Raw genomic sequence first — 19,029 nt, forward strand, 5'->3', positions numbered from 1 at the left:
GTAAAAAAATACAAAAAAACAAAAAGAGCTCTGAAAACTGGGCTGAAAAGGAAGGTATTCCGTTCAAGTTGTATTTTGATCAAAACACGTCACGGCTATTTTCTTTTAAAAAAAAAAGAGTCACAGTATTAAAAAATAGCTTTTATTATTTGTAAAACAGATCAGTTTTCCTTAAAAGAATTATGGCTGAAGATGTAACATTTTACCTGGGCAGTCAGCACAAGAGCACAAGCGCTAATGAGTCGACTAATGTGTTGGTTTCACTCGAGCTGACCCTGAAGTCATCAACTTAAATAAGGACTCTTCTGTGAAAAAGGGAAGTCAAGCCGTCTTCAAAAAAGAAACTTGCCTGTGTTTAAGCCCTTTAGCTGAGCGGCATGGCCATGGTGCACACTGCCCCCCTCCCCCCTGAGGGACATGTCAGAAACTGAACTGTCACTGCACGGTTTTCACTGAAACATTCCCAATCAAAGCACATGTTGAACTGCCAGGGTTTTGATCGGATGAGAAGGTACATATTTTGGATCTGAACAGGGACGTTTTTTTTTTCCCTTTCCTGAAATTTTTGGAATTTTCTAGAGGTGTGTGGAGATCATCTGTGTCCCAGGTAGCAGGCCCACTGTTAAGCGAGCCAGCTTTGCGCAGCACTCCTGGCAGCAGTTCACTGAGATCCCTCGCCTACAGTGTCCTTGGCACACTCATCCTTGCAGGACTCAGCTCATAGGCAACAGATGGAGGCTTCTGTGATGTTGTAGGATTATGGCTCTGAATGCAGTCCCAGCCATCTCTGTGGGTTTTATTGTCTGCGACACAAAGCTTACTACAGATTCATATTTGATAACTCATATCTGTCAAATGTTATAGGTTTTACTACAAATTTAATTCTTCCTAAAAGCGTAAATGCACAAGATATTCCAGTTTCACGCAAACCGAAGCAACAAACGTTAGCGACTTCTTTCCAAATCTGACGTCATCCCATTCTCTGACAGGTTCGACCTTGCTTCCTCTCACATTAATGTCACTCCACCCCGGCGTGGCACACGGAGAGTAATAATCGGAGTCGGGAGTGTGAAATGGAGGTTCCTGCCTGTTTCAGCGCCACTCAGATGGCTGTCTGTGCGCCGTCACTCACTGACAGACTACTGTCAGGATAAGGCCCAAATGAGCTTTGCCACTCCCTCTGCTCGGGGAGCACGTGCGCGCCATAATTAGAGTGGAATGATCTCACCGAAGAGTGCCGAGTCCTCCTGCTCTGTTATCCGTGCTCAGCTGAAAACTGCTCACACTTAATTATTGTGATGTTGAGGATTAGTGCAAATGCAAAAAAAAAAAGAAAAAAAAAACAGATTTCTTTCTTTCTGCCTTGCTTTTAAGGAGGAGTGTTCAACTGATGGATCAGTCTGACATTTCCCCTGCTTTCTGACATGTCTGCATCTTATTAATTCTATAATCTCTGCTGCGTTTTCAACATCAGATTATTAATTACTCAGGACTTATTTCAAACATTATTCTTTTGCCTTAAAGTTTCAATGGAGGAAGATAGTCTGAATGGGAACATCTGGGGGCTTTCATATCACATCGACACCCTCTGGCCCCCTCTATGGCCTCATTATGAATTGTATTAAAAAAAAAAAATCTCATTCAGGGATATTACCCATAGCAAGAGTTGATTAGGCAATGTACATTACACGCTCATGAAATAACACCTGCAGATTCAAAATGGGAAGCAGATCGCTGTCCTTTCTGGTGGATTTCAAAGTCAGACAATGAGATTTAGTTTACTCATATAAGCTAACGTGTTTTATACGTTCGCAGAATACTTCTGACCTTAAAAACGAAACTAAAAAGCTGTTAGCATAATTTTAAAAGGTAAACTTTAACTGCACACCCACCAAAAGACTTAATTTAGAAAAATCTTTGAAACCAGGAGTTCTTTTTTTTTTTGTTTAAAAAGTAGACATTCGAAATAAACTGTCAGGTACCCTGTAGATGCTCATGTATTATATTTTATAAGCAAGGCAGCACCGCACTCTTGTAATCTTTTAAAGTGGTCTTGATCAATAAATAGTTCCGAAGTTTTTATTTGTGCATTAGCTGCCTTTTCACTCATTTCCGGGCCTGGCCTTGTACCGGAGCAGAACAGCATTTTGTGCAGTGTGTGCTTAAAAAAAAGGCAAAAGGACAAGTCTGAAAGTCTGAGCAGAGAGGCTGTCATGTCTTGGTGCAAACTATTTTACTGCATTCCCAATAGTTTCTCTGTGTCCTCCGTCAGCACCACACTGTCATCATCAGGGACCTTACACACCCGGTGGCAATTGAGGAAGGAAATAGTTTAAACTTCCTCTTCTGCACTCTGTTTTGTGTCCTCTTCTATCTGATGGGATTTTGGGGTCCCGCTGGATGGCGCGTGATGGGATTTTGAAAGCTCAATCAGCTGCTTCTGCGTGTAGATAATTCTCTCTGTTGAGCTGCTTATTCAGCACAACCGATGTTAAACTACACCAGGTGTGCGAGCAGGAATCGCTTTAGCTGCGCGGCGTCAAAAACCCCTCCTGCATTTTAAGCGGGGAAACAAAAAGACTCAACGTCACCAAACTGCCACTGGTACGGCTCAACTCCAGAACACTGAGTAACTATAGCGAAAATCATGTAAACTTTCCTTAGGCTGTCTTTTACGTTAGTGAATGTTGACTTTGAGTCGTCTGTTTTACTTTTCTAGCAAAACCTGACATCACGGGTCACAAGCGAAGTGAAAATAAAAACGAAGGGGAAAATGCAACGCTTTACTGCAAGTCCGTTGGTTACCCACATCCAATCTGGACGTGGCGAAAAGTGGATGGGACATCTTACAAGGTACACTGACCTACACGATGGCCACTATTCATGTTAAAGCATAAATACAGAAAGATGAGATGTCCGAGAGGCAAACAGACACACGGAGGCGCTCGACGGCTCTCTGTGCTGTTATTTACAAACCAATGGCGCAATGGCCTCTGTGTTGCAGGATATTGACAACTCCACCGGACGCTTCTTCATCACAAAGAGGGACAACTACACAGAGCTCAACATCCTAAACCTGGACATAGACACGGATCCCGGAACGTACGAATGCAACGCCACCAATGAGATAGGAAACACCGCCGAGACGACCATACTACGAGTGCGCAGCCACCTCGCACCACTTTGGCCTTTTCTGGGGGTTCTCGCAGAAATTATTATTCTTGTAGTGATCATCGTTGTGTATGAGAAACGCAAGAGGCCAGACGACATTATCGATGGTAAGAAAACCTATTTTTGGTGTTGTTGATTAAAGCAACTCAAACCTAAAATATATAGATATAGATATACAGAAGGCACCATTGTTTCTATTGAAAATGACATTAAATACCACTGATTTGTTTTTTTGCCCATTTAAAGGAACTCCTTTTCCCGAGTGGACTATTTGAATAAGATTAAATTCATCTTACTTTAGACAAGATGAATCCTTAGAAATCCAAGTAAATGAACCATAATACTGCATTTTTTCTATCTGAGGTGATCAAAAGTTGTCACCTGGCTATTATAAGACTCATCTCTCTGCTCTTGACAGGTGTAACAAAGGGAGAATGGAAGAAAATGGTTGCATATTAGCCACATAATAAATGCATGCAAATATAACCTTTATAGAAGCACATTTGGTTAACAAGGGGTCACATCTCACCTTTAAAGGAGTCGGCTGTTTCTGTACTGAGCTGCCAGTGATGTTAGTTTTTTTTTTTTCTTTATGAAATCAGAACTAGTGCTTATTAACATGTACAGTCACAGCCTGTACAGATGCATTTCAGAATATTTTATCCACCAAATGTTTCTTAATGGGTTACTATTGTTTTCCCTTCCACTTCTTTCCAACTGGAACAATAATCTAAATGGGTGGTAAGTGAGAGATCCTGCATGGTTATGGAGATTTGTTGTCAATTTGTATGCTTCTATTATTCCCACAGCCTAAATCTAAAACACTGATGATCTTTAATGAGATGTTGCTCAAATATCGAACTTGTGAAATCTATGATGAGTATGATATATGTATCTCAGATTATGGTCTTCACAACCAAGTTAGTGAAATACGGGATCCAAACAACAGCATTTAATTTGGGTAGATTTGCCTATTAAAAAAATAAAATAAAAAGTGCAAATGAGCATTCTTTCATAGTGCTTTGAACTTACACGTGATCAAATCAAAACCATGTGAATGTATTCGTCCTTGTTCACAATTTTTATGAAAATACAAATTTGTAAAAGCGCCTACAGCACAGTGATTTACTAGATCGTAATTTAGCTATGAATAAAAACTATGAAGCTGAGCTTCGGTGTTCTCTGCAGTTTTCATGCTGTTATCGGTCATACGTGAGAAAGCCAAAAGTTGTTCATCGTCTTTCCCAGGACAGGAAGCGACAAAGAGGCTGTGACTTAGAGCTGGGCGGTACTCAGTTGATTTGAATATTATTTCCTTTATCCTCAAAATCAAATGGTTGCTGCATTAAAAACATTTGTGAAGGACATGAACTATATTTATATCGTTCAAGTTTGATGTTAAGGTTTTTTTTTTTCTTTAAAGCTGTGCCTGTCTTTTGACACACAGTGCACCTTGTTCTTCTTAGTATTGCATACTACTATTATGATTCACAAAATACCAGACATTGGAAGTAAATATCCTAAATTCTGTCTAAAAGTTCAGAATAATATTAATAATTTTGCTCCACGACGCCTCGTGTCAATTCGCATAAATCTGCTGTCAGATGAGATCTGGATTTAAGCGTACGCTAAGAAATAAATCAAAACCCTTAAGAAAAAGACAGAGTGGTAACATTAGGTTTGAGGGACAGTTAAAGACGTCAAAGCCTGTAACACGTTTATCTGCTTAAAACATGACTATCCTCTCTTTTTCTCCAGTAAACTCATTGGATAACACGTTTTTCCCTGTTCCACTTACAGCTAGAATATAGATATTTACTTTAACGTTCCAATGTAGTTGAGATACTAAACAGGCTTAAATGGCATCAGCTCTGCAGACGAGTTGAGTTTGAGGCAGAAAATCAGGACTGAATATCGAAAGGAGGCTCAAACATAACGGTACTAATACCAAATGTGGAAGGAAATGAAAAAGAAAACTGAAACAAGCTTAAAAACAGAATAAAGGAATAGTAACACAGTAAAGAGTTTGTTGCTTCTCTTTTATTAGTTTTTAGTTTTAGCAAATACTTTAATCAGGCTAGAGTGAGAGGATAAAAGATTATTAATCATTTATTGGCTTCTAAAATATTAGTCATAGATGTGTCACAGTCAGTTGTTCAATAACATTTTAGAGGAAATGTCACTTGTTGGATTAACTGTTTCAAATTGTCTCGAACATTTGAGTTATGACCTATAAAAATATAATTAAACATTTAACAAACTACTACCAAAGGTTATGTACATAATCTATATAGAAAATAGTCTAAGATGTGATGAATACAGTTTTTTATTCAAGTTCTGTAAGCCGTGCAGTGTTTGTGATCCAGAATATTTCTAAAATTAAGAGTTGCAGCAATGAAACTAAAACATTTTAACATGTTGTGTCAAAGTGCACCAGCACAGTTGGAGTAAGCTCTTCTCTTGGTCTGCCTGGTTTGGTTTCATCACCCCCCCACCCCTTCAAAATAATAAAAAAAATAAAAAAGTAAAGCGATTAAGGTAGATTATATTTGCCATGTTTATGTCATTCAAATCAGGATTGAGGACTCCCAGCTCACATTGCACAAGCCTTTCTGAAATCTCGTTTTAGCATCCTTCCCCCCCCCCCACACACACACACACACCCCACCTCTCCACCAACCCCTCCATTCCCTGAGGTTTTGGCCCCTGCCTGTGTGTGTTATAATTTCTGGTCTCTTGATGGCTTAACTGTGCTGGAACACTTTTTTTTTTTTGAACTCCACAGCCAAAAGCTTTGACGCAGAGGCTGAATTATTTATTTTTTTTCAGTTTCTAAAACCAGCTGCTAAAATAACAAATTTTGCTGTGTGATGACTAAGTAAAAAAAAAAACCAAAAGTTCTAATCTAAAGCTCTAGTTTTAATTGAAAATAAACAAATAAAACTACAATTGATCAAAAGGCAACTGTGTTACAGACCATGTCAAACAATCTCACACAGTAAAACTCAGTAGTGTCACTGTGCTTGCAGAGCCATAATAAGAAATGGCTTCTATGAGTTGTGGAAACACTGCTACATGCTGACAGATGTACCTCTTCTTCACTAACCCCACCCTTCCTTCCTCTTTTTTTAGTTTAACATTATAAGTAACATAATCTGCTCCACTTTAATGCCATGGAATGCTGCTAATGCTGCTTATCCCAGCCTAATAACTGCATGGAAAATATCTCAGTGTGACTGGTTACTCACTGTACCTGATGAAACATTACGCTTGTTTGCAAACATTCAAAGCCCTTCGGTCCAAAGCTGGGGGGGGGAGGTTTGACACTTTCTGCTAAAGTAACAGTATCCTCCGGTTGGTCTTTCTGCCTTTTTGTTGCTAAATCATAATCACGCCATTCATTATACTTTCCTACAGTCATCTAATATCACTATGTTGTCACAGTTATTGTTTTTTTTCCCCCGATTGTAAAGAACAGTGCAGTGCGACGGCTACGTAAACATATTTTTATTGCCAAGTCAGTCATTTTTATTAGCGCCGTCCAAGTTTCTCAAGCTGCAATTTCAAAACTGTAATTAAAAGATGGCTTAAAGTGAGCCATCTGTGACCCTCCTACACATATTCTTTCCTTAACATAAACACGTACCCAATGAGCTTCAGATGGCGTGTCAGGTTAACTCTGTTTTTAGCCCTGTTTGAGCAGCAGATTTTGTCCGCACATGTATTTATTTATTTTTAAGAATATGGTGAAACGCAAGAGTCCATGTTATTTACAGTAACTGTGGGGAAACATGCAAAACAAGTATTTTCTTGTTACATTTTCTGACAGCTGACCTCTGTGTGTGTTTTTTTTTTGTTGTTGTTGTTTTTGTCTTCTTTCTTTCCACGTCAAAGATGATGAACCAGTTGGCCCAATGTAAGCAGGGTACTTGTATTGCACACATATATACATATATAAAAAAATACTGATTTGTCATTGAAATAATCTGTTATCATTAAATCGTCATATCATTTGTCTCTCCTAGGAAGACAAATTCAACAAACAACCACAAGGACAAAAACATTCGCCAGAGGAATACAAAATAGGCAATTTACTCAAGTAAGACACTGTCGTAGGGGATTGAGGGGGGTTAAATATAGAAGTCACTGTGAGGATAATTCATAGTCATGCCTTCTTTTAATTCTCTTTCCACAGATGAGATGGCTAAACTGAATTTTTTTGACAACATGAAAGTATCAGAGGTTGATTGAACTCCAGGCAGTTTTGGGAAAATGCATATCTTGTCTCGTTCTTTGAGAAACAATATCAGCATAACACTGGCAACAATAAGAACACAGTAATGGCTGTCTTAAGCATGCCTTATTCAGTCTTAGGTGGCGATTTCAGGATGATGGATGATGACTAAACCACCACGACGGTGTACACATTTCCAATGTGTTGTTGATGTCTCTTTTATTCATTTTAAACATGTCCTCGAATGAGGTGATCCCTTTTGTATTACATATCATGTACAATGCATGCAAGATAATTACGCAATAGGATACTCAGAATAGACATTTTCTGTTGTTATCCCTCAAGTGGCTTTTTTTTTTTTGCATTCTAATTACCTGTTTTTTTAATTGAGTCATCCTATATATATATATATATACACATATATATACACATATATATATATATATATATATATATATATATATATATATATATATATATATATATATATATATATATATATATAGTTTTTAATATTGAAATTTGTACAGCATATTATTGTCATCAAACTATTTGATTTAATTTGCGATCAAAAGTCTAATTTTACCAGACCTTTTATTGTGAAGCAAGGGCTTCAGTGACGGGCAGTATTTCGAGTTTTCAATTTGATTTAGAGTGCTTTCAGAAAAAATGATTACCGTGTGTTTAACTATCTTAACAAAAAGGACGTGTATTATTTCTACTTTCTTTCCAGAGTAACTTAGGTGTCTTGTATCTGTTGAAGTATGAGTGTTCAAATGATAGGAAATCTGTAAAAAAAAAAAAAAAGTAATATTTTTTTTATATTTCCCAATTTCATTGATTGATTTCTACTTTCAATTTCTTTCCCCCCCCTCTCTTTAACTGTATAGCATGGCTATAATCCTATGCAATATGTATTCTTAAATAGATATATGGAGGGCAGTTTGTTTTACTCAGTGAAGCTTTAACATTGTGGGATCACTTGGAAGCTGGCATAGCAAATTTCACTGCTGTAGCTGCATGACTCCTCTTTCAATACAATGTATAAATGTGTGTTGCGGTGGAAATGGACCTGCTTTATGGATGAGAACAGAGGGACCAGAGTATATAGCCACGATCAAACATATGAGTGAGACCAATATTTTTTTCTGAATAAAAAAATGATAATGTAAAAAAAAAAACGGATGTCTTTGGGGTTTTTTTTCTTTACTTTTCTACAAGTCTACCAAAATTAGATAGCACTGAAAGCATCTTCTTTGAGCCATATCCCTAACAATGAATGTGAGATAAAACTGCAGATAACACAGGTAAAAAAAAAAAAAAAAAAAAAGAACCACCAACCGGCACTTCCTACAGGAACTGAACTCCAGAAACAAAGATGGCACTTGACTTCACCTTTCTGCATTTGGCTGTTTTAAGACGTTTTACTCCTCAAGTAGTTTCCTCAGCTGCTCCTCTACCTTCTCTACAAATGCTGGGAAGCTGGGGTCCAGCAGACAGACGCGCAGGAACGACTCCAGGTCGTCTTGCGCCACAGAACTGTGGCTGTAGAGCTGAGGCAGAGTCACAGGGGCGTCTCCCAAGAAGTGCTGTGGAATGGTGACAGAAACGTCTTTTTAAATTTCTATCTTAGAAAGAATCTTTTAACTAAACATAAAGGAGAGCCATGCCCCTCATAGCTATGATATGATGAACACCACCTAAAGCGACAACTGTACAGTGGGTTTATTAATAGTTAGCTATGTATCACTTTCAGATAAACTGATCTCAGTTTTAACAATCAATACCTGAGTAAGACGCTTGATAGATAAAGCTCCTTGGACAGCCTCTCCCTCTGTCCCTACAGCCTCTTCCTGACAAGCCGGCCACCACAAGATGACATGCAAAACGAGAGGAGAAAAAATAAAAAATTGACAAATACGGCATGACACCATAAAGAAGGGAGACCAATCAATGGCTTCATTACTAATTGAAGATTTTCCACCCCTCAAAGTCCTTTCATCTCCACTGTGAACTTCTGCAGTGCATTCGTCCCCTAAAGGTCAAACTCAACCCAGTGGCGGCGTCCATTCCTCGTCTCGGTTCGTCGTGTTTGATGCTGGGAGGGAGAGCCGAGCGTTCGCAGCGGAATCTGGACGGTACACATTCATACGTTTCGGGCGTGTTCACATTTCAACAGTGCCTGCTGCCGTGAGACAGAACTAAATCACAGATTTCAACGATTTTATTCCAGCAGTTTGTTGCTCGTCAAGTTCACATCACTTTATACGCCACTTTGCTGATGGTTGTTTTAAATTTTGGGACATAAATTGATGTTTTCAGGGTGTGCACTTGGATAAAATCTTAACTTTGATACTGAAGGTGGATTCTTTGAGTGGCATGAGGACTATGCCACTTGAATTATTATATTTTTACAACATTTCTATTAGCGTTCTATGTTATCTTTTGCAAATATATGCTTTTTTTTTTTACTGGTGCATACTGTACTCTATACCACCTCTAGTGCCAGGATTGGCTGATGATGCATTAAGCTGTTTGTCTCAGTCCACCTTAAGTAGCTGTAATGTCACCTCTAAGAATAAAACTCTGTTGTGAATAGCATCATCTAGTGGCGACATATTGTTCCTGAAAATCAGGCTGACCACGACAGTTGGAAATCCACTGATGGCAACAAAATACTGTTTTATAAATAGTTACTGCTTGCCGCCAAAGGTGAAGGCGGAGCGATAATGTCTGTGTTTGTTTGCCTGTTGTGTCAGCAAAGTACCTCATAAATCAACAATTTGAATTAAACTTTCACAAAGTAATCATTGGATTGACATCTACAACTGATAAGCCTTTGGAGTCAGCCTAAATCAAGATGGCTGCCACAGCTAATCAACCTTAAAAAGCACAAAAATGGCTGTAACTCAGTTAGCTGTGCAGGTATTGAGATAAGATTTGGTGTGGTTGTAGCTGAGGCCGATCCCCAACTTGTACTCTCTGTTGGCTAAAAATCTCATGAACCACTAGATGTATTTTAATGAAACTTTCAGAAAGTGATTATTGGATGGACGTTGACGACTGATTAACTTTTGGATTCAATCCCATTCGAGATGGCTGTCGAAGCTAAACTGAGCTAAAACTCGATGTGGCAGTAGCTGAGAGTCACTCTGAGCGTGACATCTCAGAATATGGCATGAGATCACCATAACGTGTTTTTCAAGGTTTCACTAACTCCACATCATGTTTCAACATAAGATGATCTTGGTCTAAAACGCTGCCATAAAAGGCAGCGGGCAATATGCATTCCTTCAAAGAATGCTCAGCCTTTAATTAAACAATAAAATATCTCTCCCGCTTTATTAAAATTCTTCTCCCGTTTTGACGAATGAAAACGACCTTGGATGAACAAATTCTGCTTTTATGACCTAGTATCTCACTTTCAGGTGATCAATCACCCTTCGCCACTCCCCCATTTTGTGAATTTTTGACATTTCTGAACGTACAGAAAAACCAGCGCCAGCTTTGATATCAGAATGTACTTTCTGAGAGGCTGAGCAACCTGTGTTCCTGGTGCGGGGACTTCAGTGGGGGGCTGATTTGGATGTACTGAGGCTACACCCAGAGCGGTGACAGGTACGTACTCCATCAGTTTTTCCACAGCACTTGAACACTGATTTATGGCTTCTGCTGTGCTGCTTCCATCAAACTGCATCCTTATCATGCGGGTCTCCCCCTGCAGAAATTCACATACGCGCGTGCGCGCACGCACACACACACACGCAGAGTCCGTCTCTGTCAATCAACTGTACAGATAAAAACATACTCTGTGATTTACGTTTTCCTTGTAAATATCAGCAACTCTGAAAAAAATAGCTTGACTTTACTTTAGTTTTTAAAATACAAGGTTTATTGCTTAATGATCATAATAATCCATACTTTTAGTTTGTTATAGAGCAATTAATTCACTATGCTGGTCTTAATATTAAAATACATTTTAAATACTGAAATTCGGCTCCCAGAAATAAAATGCATCTCGCTGCTCACCTTTACAGTAAATCGAAACATCAGGTTATCAGACTTGTGTTGCACTCTCGGCGCATCGGGACCAAAGACCAAAGCTATGGCATCCTGAAAATAGAAAAAAAATAAAAAACAAAAACAGAAAAATCTTAAGAAACCTGAAATATAACCGTTTTATCTCCAGATAAATTGATAAAGTCCATAAAATATTGTGAAAATGAAAAGAAAAAAAAATCTCAAAACCCAAATTTCAATGTTTTTTAAACAATGTTAAATTTAAAAAAGGTTAACACCCACTTAAAAGCTTGGAACAATTACTACATAAAAATAGGTAAACTAGTAAGGAAAAAAATCATTACCACAAACCGTCTGCAGGGGTCTCTGTTTACCCTGGAACGCCACAGCTTTGATTCTGTCTCAGAAGATTTTCAACCCAAGCAGGTAAATGAGGAACAAACAGTAACCCTATAATATCACTTTTCCAAGTGTGCTTTAAATGTTGACTTAAAAAAACACACATTTTAAAGCATCCATTAGCAGTGATGGACTTTTTCATCACGGAAGAACAACTCCACTCAAATATTAAGGATACATTTGTAATTTTTTTACATAAAGCTGCATGAAAGTTTGCTTTGTAAGTACAAATTCATCTGAAACAATATTGAAAAAAGCTGCCTCTGCTAATAAACTGTACAATTCCCAACTAACTCTATATTAGCACAAGAGGAGTTTAATAAACAAGGACCCTTCCTACAGAATGAGGAACACTAAATGTTATGAAGAGTATTAAAATATGTTAAAAAACTCTTATGGCTTCACAGCTAAACCAGTTAAAGATGTATATATGATGTTTAGAAGAACAGGTAAGACACTTCTCTAAGCGTCTTATTATAAAATCGTATTTGTTTTTAGATTATTTGTCTTGTAAAACTTAAATACTTTGACATCTTGTCGTAAGCCAACTTTCTAATGAATTTTTTTGAAGTAAGCAAATATTTTATGCCCTGGTAGCTTCTTTCCAGAGTCTCAAAGGGTAGCATCTCTGAATTTAAAACAATCCTAAACATTTACCCCACCAGTCTGTCACCCTCGGTGATTTCTCTCAGCGGTCTGACCTGAATGGACGTCTGACTTGTCAACTTGGCACAGCAAGATTGCCGTATCTGCTGCAGGAACACTATTAATCAGACTGAGTGGTTGCTCAAATTTTTTATTGTGTGCAGGCCAGAGAAAACCTTTTTACCCTGGGTGCCTTAATAAATAGTACAAATCAAGGTTATCCAAAAATATAACCTATCAAGCCTATAAACACAGGCTTTCATCAAAAAAATGCAATATCAAACCCATGTTCTCTATGTAATATGAAAGAAAACAAATCGAAGCGTGGGTGTTACAACCATTATGTATAAAAATACCAATGCTTCATGTAGAAAAAGGCTTTGGTGGTTTTGAAATTTTCTTTTTCGCTCCCTAAATTGGACACTTTCCCCTCTAAAATGGTGGCACCCAAAGAGTTTTGCAGGACATTTGCCCTGACTGTCCGAAACGATGCAGTCAAATCCCATCAGGCCTGAGCACAAATGTCAGGCTCCTCAACAGAATATTTTATCAGGCCTTCGTCAAAACCTTCGATCTGAGAAACAGATTACTACTCATTTCCAGTACTTAAGAACTCAAAGAAAAAAAAAAGCATTTTCTAAACCTATACCTATACTGTATTTTTCGCAATATAGGGCGCACTGGATTATAAAACGCACTGTAAATGAATGGTCCATTTTCGAACTTTTGTCATTTATAAGGCGCGCCGGACTATAAGGCGCATTAAGCGAAACAAAACAGCCTCCTGTCTTTTCGGAGAATACTGCACCGACGTAAGCGCCTACACCGCTCGCTCAGGTCCGCACGCCGTGCGTGGAGCCCTACGCGACTATAACTGAGCCTTAATGCTGCGATCGGTGCGGCTTTGTAGTTTAACCAAAGTCTTACTAAAACATCACGACTTCTTCCATATATAAGGCGCTCCGGATTATAAGGCGCACTGTCATTTTTTGAGAAAATTGAAGGCTTTTAAGTGTGCATTATAGTCCAGAAAATACGGTATTTAAGAAGTACAAGAAGAAATGGGTACTATTCCTCATTAACGTTTATGGTGGTTTATTTCTGTTCTAGCAATGAACTGATGAGAACACAAAGCTACGTTGCCGTGTTAGAAAACACTAACATGTCCCACCAAGAACGTCATTTTGAACCAGAGGTGGGGTTTTTTTGTAATCGTCAGATTTAATGGTGCCTTTGTATGAGGAAGAAAAGCAACAACAAACCAAGACATAATGCAAATTAGCCCAGTCAGAGTAGAGCGCTCGCTCACCTTTTAATGAGTTCTTACGACTTCCCTCACTGTCTTGATCTACTGCTTTGTGCTACAGAACAAGATGCAAATGAACACTGCGCCTCTGCAACTGTTTCACGAACAGGCTGAAATTCAAATGTCAAGTGTGTATGAATGTCATAAGGAGTTAGTGTACCCTGCAGAGCAGATACAACATAGTTTAACTGCTGATTTTTGTGTAGCTAAGCAAATAAAGAGACAGTTTTATTTATATACTTTATTTATATACTCACAAAATGGCTTTGTATAGTGTTCCCTAACATCAATAATCAAGATTATTTAGTTAGAATAGTAAAAAAAGAATGTTTGTGTACTTTGAATAACCTATTAAATCTAATGCTATTAACTAACTATTGTGTTCAGAAATCTGAAGAGGAAAGCTTAATTAAAGAAATTAAACCCCCTCTTCTAATCACAATTAAAAAATGGCTGGAACAAAGTGACAGCATCTTGACTGTAAGTGTTGCTCTTCAGCTACTGTGTGGCAAAATGAAAAAAATCCAGAGAAATACAACAAATCAAAACAACAACACACAAAGCCACACAGTCTTCTTACCAAGCTTTCTTGTCCTTGTGCTACCAATAAATATCCGGATCCCAACAACGTGAGGACGATTTCAGGCTTGTCGCCCTTTGACTCGAAAATCTGGGAGTAAAAAAAAAAACAATGTCAAAAAATGAGTAACAGTCCGAGGCATACAACTTTGTTATTGCTCACACAAAATGTCTTGGGGCAATTTGTTAGACCTCGCAACGTCATAAGGTTTCATTTCCTCCAAGCGGATATGATTAACACACGATGTTGTTACACATCCTTGAAACTTGAAAATACACAGATTGTCTCGAGATTTTCAGTGTCTTTTCAGCTCACTACTCCTAATATGGGAGGGTTGCCGGTTCGAGCTCCAGCTCCTTCAGTCTTAGCCATCGTGTCTTAGGGCAAGACACTTTACCTGCCTTGCCTACTGGTTGTGGTCAGAGGGCTCGGTGGCGCCGGTGTGATGGCCGCATCACTTCTGTCAGCCCGCCCCAGGGCAGCTGTGGCTACAGTGTAGCTTACTGCCATGAGTGTGTGAATGTGTGGATGAATGGGTGAATGACTGAATGTAGTGTAGAGCGCTTTGGAGTTCTTGGACTAGATAAAGTCCAATACAAGTGCGAGCCATTTGCCATAATATAAAACTTAAAATACTTTAACGGAGCAAAAAGAGGTAAGACACCTAAACTAAAGTCACCTAGAGGAGTGACAAAAATGGGGAATATACACTGATCAGCATTATTAAATGAAATGTTTTATGTCGATCTGTTTATCCTTTGTGCAGCTGAAACAGCTCAGTTCCAACACAGGTATAAACCAGAGTAAACTCTTCAAGATGACCAGAACTCAAGTTCTCACTCTTGTAACAAGATGATCAGTGTTATTCACTTCGCTTCCCTATGGTTTTAAATGTTGCTTTTAAAGCCGCTTTTATTTTCACATTTTTCAGACAGTTGATCTCTTAACTGTACCGTGTGTCCAAATCTGTTTTTGTTTATTTTTTTCTCCAGGTGATAAGAGTCTCCCCTCTCTGCTCTCAGTTTCGCCTCTGACATTTCCCTCCACATTCTTTCTCAAGTGTATTTCAAACCATAGAGTTGCATTTTCATTTTTTTTTTAAACTAATGATTTATAATCTATTTAAATCTCCATCTCACTTACTTGTAATGACAGTGATGGTCATTGCCCTGTCCCCCCCCCCATTCATTTAAATTTTATATCAACACTTGAAATTCTTTTTTATTATTATTCTGCTTTGTTTATTGTTTTAAGTGTGCATTGTCGGTACGTGCTATATAGTTTGTTTGGCTGAGAGATACGCTAATATGCTGCATAATTCCTCTTTTCCAGTGGCCCTAGAACCAGAGTCAGCTCATTAAAAGCCTCGTTCAGCTCAGGATTTTGTCACATAAAAAAGGCAGTTATTGTTGTTCCATTAAAATCTCAGTGACTGCTCCAAAGGGGTTCACACTTTGGCTTTTGTTTAAAGTGTTTTAAAACAACTGTTATAATTAGCCGTGGATGCTGCATAGGTAAAGATGAGAGTGGAACTGAATTGATTGTGCGCAAAACGCTTGTTTGTGTCAGCATAATGTGTTACACACGTATCTTTTCATGTGTACTAGTTTTAAACAATGCCGTCTGATTTTATTTTTAATCTCATCATGCGTCGCACTCTGGAATAATTCTTTTGATAAAACGTAACAACATGCACTACTCTTGTATGATCATGGAAATATCACCTTTCATTTTGGGGTGTACTTAAGGTTATTTGTTTTCATGAAAAGGCATGGATTCCAACATAAAAACAAAACTCAGTTGTTATGTTTACAGTCATGGCAAACAAAATGTGTAATCCTTCATAATAAACACTGTAGCTGGATTCACTGATACACCCAGACAAGGAAGGGAGGATGCACTTTTTTGCAGCAGAGGTTTTCATTATAACAGCTACATGTTTCATGTCAGTGGTCATGATAGTGTTTCTGATTGGTAGACATGTCTATAATGTACTGGAGAACATGGCCAAATCAATTTAACTTCCAGAAAAGCAAAAAAAAAACATAGATTTAGTCTTCTTTATTTTGCAATGGATGAGCAAGAAATTGACTTATATGGTAAAAAAGACTGACATGCATTTGTTCTGATAAATTAGTTTAAGGTAAATAATGTTAGCAATAACACATGCATAGTTCAGGAGCTTTCTTGGACTCTTGTCAGAGAGGAGAGAATGGAAATCACCTGGAGGCAAAACTGGGCAGACTGTTGTAACTAAACTGGCAGCTTTATTCCTAAATAAATATATAATCTTTAATAACACTCATAGTAAATACAAAAAGTGTTTTATTAACATAGAACAACTGCACGGTGAGCTTCTGTTCTCCGAATTGTTGTTAGCAAGCTAACAAACTAACTTTTGTTAGCCTAACAACGAACGTTGCTAGCTAGTAGCTGTTTCTTTTTTTTGTTTGTTTGTTTGTTTTTAGAAGCACTGCGGTTTTACCTGCCAGGGCTTTCCTCCTCCTGTTTGTTTAGCGCCTTGGACGAATCGCCCGTAGCGTTTTAACTTCCAGGTCTGACTGGTATCCATTTTTAGAGGGAAGGCTGTTCCTGGATAGTTTCTCGTAAACAAACGCGGGACTTGTCTCTCTCACGCCGGAAGTCGTCTGCCTGTTAGCGCGGGAAGCTAACGCTCCTGTTTCCAACGCACTCACTTCTGACAAACATCCAGGTATTTTGTTTTTGTTTGTTTGTTTTTGTTTTTCTGTTTGGGACACATTTCCATGTCTTATTTATGCCTGTATTTACTTTGGTCAATTGTTGTTTTTGTTTGTTTGTTGATATTTTCATTTTCTTTCCTGTTCATTTGCATATATTTTTGTTACTTCATGTAATGTTTGGGGGGGGATTTTGCATACTTTTTACTAAATCTTGTGGTTGTGATTTTGTTTTATATTTATATTTTATCTAAAGTATACATATGTGCAAACATCAAGGGCCTTGTAACTTAATCTAATTAGAAATAATAGAGTTTCCTAATGTCAAACTCAGTTCTGTTCCTCTTCTGGACTTAAATACTGATTTTTATTGTCATTTGCTTGAGTCAATATTTATATTTATTTTGTTTTTCCAACAGCATGAGTCATAAACACCTTAGCAATGAAAACTACCTGCAGACAAAACAAACCATAAACAACAATTTAAGGCGCAGGAGAGAGACTTTAACAAAACTGTACCAAACAGGTGTAATAAACGCAGTTCTTAAAGTTTCCCCTGTGCCAACTAAGTCCAAAAGCATAAAAGTCCAAAAGTTTAAAGCTCTGGAGTGAAGAATAACCAACAAGCTCTGAGCAGAGAATCAGCGGCTTTATTTAAACGAATGCAGAGGATGTTTGAACGGTCATGGAGGGCTCCAGGAATGACCACATAAATTTGTGAATTTTATAGGAGGCAGCACAAAGTAAACCTACAAGTCTGTGTTAGGTTCACTGAGGTGTTTTACTGGGAGCTACCCTCAAGCTGGAATGCTAAAATATCGACCAGTTTCTGTTTCAAACCCACACCGAGTCAACCAACGAACTTGCTCGGCGCATGAGAACATGTTACAACATCTCAAAGATGTTCGTGTACACTTCTCTGCAAGCAGCAACAAGTCCTTTTCTGTACAACTTTACTTCTTTTTTATTTGCATTTATCTTTGCAGCAAAATTCTTCCCAAGGCATATCCAAATAATATCTATCTGTGAGTTAGTCAACAAGCCTACAGTTCCCAGAAGGTTATTCCTATTTATGCCTTTTCATTTATTAGCTTTACTGTGTAACATTGTTTTAGGAAGTTTAAGGTTGGTAGGTTTTTTTTTTTTTTAAATATTTTTTAGATTTGGCCTGATAAAAGACAATATAGGCAGAAGTGCTTTAGGGCAGGGTTAATTTTCAATTCAGTTTTCTACTGTTTCATTCTTTCTGAGTTCTTAGTCATCTTAGTCCTAATTCTCCCAAAAGATAAGAAAAAAATAGGAAAAGATGGCAACAGATGAAGCAAAATTCAACAAACCACTGCACCGTCATGTTGGATATGTCCATCTTTAAAGTCCATATGATCAGTCTGTTAATGACACATCTCAAACACATTATTTAATTACTAGATGTGTATTATTGTTTTTAGTGAGTTGTCTTAGTTTTAAAATAAGTCTATTTTTATTTGATTTTGTTTTGAAACTATACTTTTTTTCAGAATTGACAGCTTTAAATTTACAAATACGTTCATTTGTTTCCAAAGTATAACCCCAGTGGAAATAGATTCATTTATCATATTATTTTGTGATTACTTTTAAAATATTTGCTATGCTGGGTAATAGGCTGAAAAATAAAAGCTTGTAACTGTTTCAGATGTTACTACTGAGCCTTTATAAACATTTATTAAATATTTATCAGCGCGCACACACACAGAAACACACAAACACAGATATAGGTGGATAGATAGATAGATAGATAGATAGATAGATAGATAGATAGATAGATAGATAGATAGATAGATAGATAGATGGATGGATGGACTCTCTTGGTTCAACATAAGATTTGTGCGTAAATTACGCAGCAGAATAAATCGGTAAAAAGGCTGAAAGCAGGTGGCTTGACTCTTCTCAGAACCAAGTCCACATCTGGGTTTACCCGCGCGGAAGGGGGGGGGGG

General features: G+C 37.9%; 2 protein-coding genes across 3 annotated transcripts in view; one reads left to right on the plus strand and one right to left on the minus strand.

The window, feature by feature from the left end:
- nptnb (neuroplastin b) overlaps positions 1–8,274 on the plus strand; it is a 30,695-nt gene extending 22,421 nt beyond the window's left edge. For both annotated transcript variants that reach the window (XM_017423621.3, XM_037979854.1), the window contains 5 exons: positions 2,720–2,853; positions 3,005–3,278; positions 7,066–7,087; positions 7,197–7,270; positions 7,367–8,274. In XM_017423621.3, the coding sequence (XP_017279110.1) occupies positions 2,720–2,853; positions 3,005–3,278; positions 7,066–7,087; positions 7,197–7,257 (491 nt within the window). In that variant the 3' untranslated portion in view covers positions 7,258–7,270; positions 7,367–8,274. The remainder of the gene's footprint in view (positions 1–2,719; positions 2,854–3,004; positions 3,279–7,065; positions 7,088–7,196; positions 7,271–7,366) is intronic.
- Positions 8,237–17,112, minus strand: rec114 (REC114 meiotic recombination protein). The gene is made up of 6 exons (XM_017423606.3): positions 16,841–17,112; positions 14,356–14,445; positions 11,435–11,518; positions 10,950–11,123; positions 9,193–9,258; positions 8,237–8,994 (listed from the first exon to the last, which is right to left on the minus strand). Exons 1-6 carry the CDS (start codon positions 16,925–16,927, stop codon positions 8,830–8,832), a joined length of 666 nt encoding a protein of 221 aa, XP_017279095.1. The 5' UTR covers positions 16,928–17,112; the 3' UTR covers positions 8,237–8,829.
- Between the last annotated feature and the right edge of the window lie 1,917 nt (positions 17,113–19,029).

This window comes from Kryptolebias marmoratus, linkage group LG15 (assembly GCF_001649575.2).
Source record: "Kryptolebias marmoratus isolate JLee-2015 linkage group LG15, ASM164957v2, whole genome shotgun sequence".
Classification (NCBI taxonomy): domain Eukaryota; kingdom Metazoa; phylum Chordata; class Actinopteri; order Cyprinodontiformes; family Rivulidae; genus Kryptolebias; species Kryptolebias marmoratus.